The sequence below is a fragment of the Vespula pensylvanica genome, chromosome 9, assembly GCF_014466175.1.
Source record: "Vespula pensylvanica isolate Volc-1 chromosome 9, ASM1446617v1, whole genome shotgun sequence".
In the NCBI taxonomy this organism is placed as follows: Eukaryota; Metazoa; Arthropoda; class Insecta; order Hymenoptera; family Vespidae; genus Vespula; species Vespula pensylvanica.
In genome coordinates this window covers 1,336,953-1,341,814 of record NC_057693.1, presented here as the reverse complement: position 1 = coordinate 1,341,814, position 4,862 = coordinate 1,336,953, and the positions used below count along the sequence as shown (strand labels likewise).

The window sequence follows — 4,862 nt, the reverse complement described above, 5'->3', positions numbered from 1 at the left end:
TTTTTTTTTTTGTTTCTTTTTCGTTTATTCATTTTATTTTTCGAATTCAATAAGTTTAAACTTCGGTAATATATCTTTAGACGATGGCACGTCTTATCTGAAGCGCCTTATTGAGATTTTAAAGTGTCAACGTAACATGGCGTAATTCTCGCGTCGTGAGAGATAAATCACACCGTTTAATACTTTTGTCCCGAGCATGTACGTAAGTATATGTGCGTTTGTGTATGAGAAAGAAGAGGGCGAGAATCAGAGAGAGAAAGAGAGAGAGAAAGAAAGATAGGAGCAAGAGATCTTTATTTTCGTAGTTTCTCAAAGACGATATCTTTTACGATTTACACTCTGTTCAACAAAGTGGAATTTTCCCTCAATGACAATAATACTTTATCTCTCTATCGTTAAATTTTTTTTTAACAAAAACACGTGCGATCATCGTTGCTGTCAATATCCTCATAGTATTTTGTTGATTACTAGATAAATCGGATGCTTGTTTTTCTTTATCTATAATCCAAAAAAAAAAAAAAAAAAAAAAAAGAAAGAAAGAAAAAAGGAAAACCTTCAAATTTCAAATGTTTAACATACTTTTTAATCTTTGATAAAGCGACGATGACGTCGACGACGTCGACGACGTGTAAGCAAATCGCGATACTGATTCATAGCTTATCTAAACTTTTTAAGAATAAACATAAGTAAATCGAAATATTCGAAATTTTTTTTTTAAGCTTTCTAATCTAATCTAAGCCTAAGAAAATATCTGACAAATGGGAATGGCAAACACTCCGTAAAATGTGGGGTTTGTCAGATATATTCAAGAGAAATCTTCACTTTTTTTTCGAATTTTAGAAGTTTCTATTAAGTCAGATTTGGATTTTTCCAATTCCTCGTTGCTTCGTGTTCTTTAACAATAGGACAATTGTCTTGATTGGTCTTAAGGATTTTAAATGATTCTAAAAACTAAGTGTTTCAAATTGTATTGTATATCGTTTCTGACCGAAACGGTATTATACTATTTTATGTATAATTTTTTTTTTTTTGGAAAATTCATTTAACTAAAAATGTTCTGTTTTATGATTAAAAAAAAACCTTGATTTTCTTCTAATCCATCACACATTGTCATAAAACATTTGGTTACCACAAGATCGCCATGAACCTTCCCACTTCTCACTATTATGGGGAATAGTTTTTCACTTCTTATTATAAAGACGATCAAAAAAGAATATTAAAAAATTTCGTAGTAAAACAATAAAAAATTTTCAAGAATTATATATAATTATTCTCTAATCATAGGCAACATAAGTTTAATATAGAAAAATTCTCATCTTCTAAATACGTGTTATTACTATTAAGATATAATTCATCTGATTATATTCTTAGATATCGACATATTAATACTTGGGATTAACAAGTTGATTGTTAAATATATTTTTACTTGTTTTAAATTATTGAGAAAGAAAAATGTCTTCGTTTTAATCGATCGTGTTTGCAATAGAAAAATTGAAATAATTATCGATATTTTTTTTTCAATTTTCAGTAATAATATCGTATTTATTAGTTTTATTAGTAACGATTGGTATAATACCGGTTTTAATTTACTGAGCAAAATACTGGTATTTAAAACATACAAGTATTGAAGATTTTAATTATTACTGAACCAGTTACGAGAATCGGTTATCTTCGTTCATATCGGTTTTAGTTTCAATTAGAATTAAAATATTATATCAATTTTCAATATTTCTTCATTTTGAAGAAAGTTTAGTACGCGTTTGAACAATAGATATTTGTTTTAAAACTCTTTCACAGTTTAAAAATTTGTCTAAATTTCTAAAATAAAAAAAAAAAGGGGAAAAAGAACAAAATTTCGGATATGAATGTCTTCTGCATTGCAATTACTTCGAAAACGATAAATTTTTGTTAAGTTTACTCGTTTAAAAAATGGCGACGTCGGCATAAATGAATAATTAACGAATGTTCATATCGATTTCATAACAGAATTTCATACACGTTAGCAGTTTCGTAAAGTCAATATGAGAATCAATAAGAACGAAGATAAAACTTATATAAAAAAAAATATGTATTATATATCAAATTCAATCAAATCTATATAGATCGTGATCGATATATTTGTAACAGTATTAACATTATTTTGGTTTTCATAATTGTTTGAAAAATCGAGATTAATGTCATAACTTTTTTCAACCCCTTTGATCGTAAGAGTTTTTAGCATTTTTAATTTTTTACTATATTAGTATCTTTTTGTTCGCTCTACGGGATGACATATGTTCGATTAATTATTGTAATACTGATAATTCTGATCCTGTGTATGAAGATTTTGAAATTTATCTTTCGTTAATATGGCGGAGTTTGACTATTATTGTACGGAACAAATCGAATAACCAACTTACCACCGATATTTCAACCTGTTATGGAAATTATAGTTCTTTTTTTTTTTTTTTTAATTATTATTAAAGTTATATGGAGAAATTTGTTAGAACTATCGTAAATGAAATTATCAAAATGTTACGTTCATATAGAATTTTTAATTGAAGGAAAATTTTGTTGGGTGACTATAATTAGGATTCAACGTTGGATGAGACTATAGTAACATTTAGTAAGAAATGTAATAATTGTAAAAATATCTTAAGAGTTATACATTGAAATTGGAGTAAAAATATTTCAAGCCTAATGGACAGAAAAAAAGGTAGAGGAGATCTTTTCGTTTAGGTAGCTTTTAAAGAGAGTTAAATAGAACCCTTCTAATCTCATCCCATCTTTAGTAATTTTAATCCTGATTAAGACTCATCCGAGCCATATCTGTTTATCTTTAGTGTCCTGAAACGTGAATTAACGATCCCAAGTTCTCATCTCTTCTTACGAGTAGGAATGTAATTAACGAGAACAATCTTCAGGAAGTTACTAAGCACACGTTCTTTTACTATCAATGGATAGGACTAAGTAGCACCGTTATTTAGAAAAGATTGATGCTTCCGATAGACAGTTAGATAGGAGGAGGACCTTGAACGGAGCAATTTTCTTTGAGATAGAGCTGCTGGTTTAGCGATTTCCGTCTTTTAAATACCATAGAATGAAAAAAATGTGATTTTATTTTTAAATATGATGGCTATCGGGTCATAGATTGCGTAACTGATGTAGTAATCGTTGGCGAGGTCCAGTAAATTTATTATTTATTATTATTATTATTATTATATATTCATTATTATTTTTTTCCCTTTTATCTTCCAAACAAGTAGCGTAATCGTTGCGACGGCCGTTGCGTGGCTGCTGACTTGCGTTTTATCGAAAGAGAAAGAGACACAGATATTAACCGATATTTTTCCATGTTTCTTTTTTACAGAACACGAGCTCCGCGAAGAGCAAGGACACGGGTACAAGCAATGCAACGTCGGTATCATCGGCAAACAACAACAATGGCACGAACGGAGGTCACGCACCTTTACGTCGTAGCTACACTTCTTTAGTGACTACATTGATCGAGCAACATCGTAAACTCGACAGGAGCGCGAGCGAGCCAACGTCTCGTTACAAGACGGAACTTTGTCGGCCGTTCGAGGAAAGTGGAGCCTGTAAATACGGAGACAAGTGTCAGTTCGCTCATGGATACAGCGAGCTACGAAATTTGGCTCGTCATCCGAAATATAAAACAGAATTGTGTCGTACCTTCCATACGATTGGATTTTGCCCGTACGGACCGCGGTGCCACTTTATTCACAACTTCGAGGAGGCTCGTATACACAATCAGAAGGTGAGCGCACAGTTAGGCTCATCGCAGCCCAACATCATGGGTTTGAATCCGTTGTTGGGTGCAGCGGCTGCAGCCGCGGCAGCCGCAGCAGCGGCCGCGGCCGGTGGTAATACCGGTGGTGTCACCGGTGGTAACAGCAACGGCTGTAACACCAGTACAGCAGCAGTCGCAGCAGCAGCCGCAGCAGCAGCAGCAGCAGCCGGTGCTGCTACGAACGCACCTAGTAACGCAGCCGCAGCCACGGCAGCCGCCAATTCCGCCAATCTTAGCGTCGGCCTCTTGGAACAGATAGCTGCCGCTAGCTCGTCCCAAGTAGCTGCGGTAGCCGCAGCAGCAGCAGCTGCCAATTCACCACCGAATCTAATGAGAACGAATTCTCTAAGTTTGGCTGCCACCACGGCCAACGCTGCCTTTACACCACCGCCCTTGCTACGAACAAATTCTCTTAGTCTTGCCTCGAGCCACCATCATCATCAACAACATCATCAACAACATCATCACCAACATCAGCATCACCATCATCATCACCATCATCGTCAAACGGCCGGTGCTAACGGTGCTGCCGGTGGGAGTTCCATCGTTGGTGCTACCAGGCCAAAACCGCTCAACCTCAGCCCGACATTTTCCCTCGGTAGCACGGCGGACTCTGTCTCGCCGTCCTCAAGTCTCAGCCAATCTCCTACTAACTCAATGGCAAGTTTCTTCAGCGACGACTCGACGCAGCAAGCTAACGTAAACAACAATCTACCAACAACACCTTTCAGCTTCGGTCAGGATTTTGGGCTTCTCGCTACACGACAAACTCCAAGTCCACGTACGAACGTTTGCAGTCCACTCGGTTCAGACGAGATCACGCCAAGAACACCCTCACCGTTATCGCCTAACGCAGAGTCAAGGTTGCCTGTATTCAACAGGATCAGCAGCACCCTAGGTGACTTCGACAACCTTAAGATCTAAAACTCTCCCTTCTATCGCTCTGTATGTTGTTTCTTCGCGCGATCGAAAGAAAGACAAAAACTAACAACACACGTATCTCGTTTTATAAAAACGTGTGTCGATTGAAAATTTTTAATATCTCTTTTCGAGAGATAAAAATGATGAAATT

At 35.7% G+C, this 4,862-nt stretch overlaps 1 protein-coding gene across 1 annotated transcript in view; it reads left to right on the top strand.

Moving 5' to 3' along the window:
- Positions 1 to 4,862, top strand: part of LOC122632013 (protein TIS11-like) — a 30,008-nt gene that overhangs the window by 24,892 nt on the left and 254 nt on the right. The window contains exon 2 of the mRNA XM_043818382.1: positions 3,350 to 4,862. This exon is cut by the window's right edge and continues 254 nt beyond it. Coding sequence (XP_043674317.1) covers positions 3,350 to 4,714 — 1,365 coding nt within the window. The 3' untranslated portion in view covers positions 4,715 to 4,862. The remainder of the gene's footprint in view (positions 1 to 3,349) is intronic.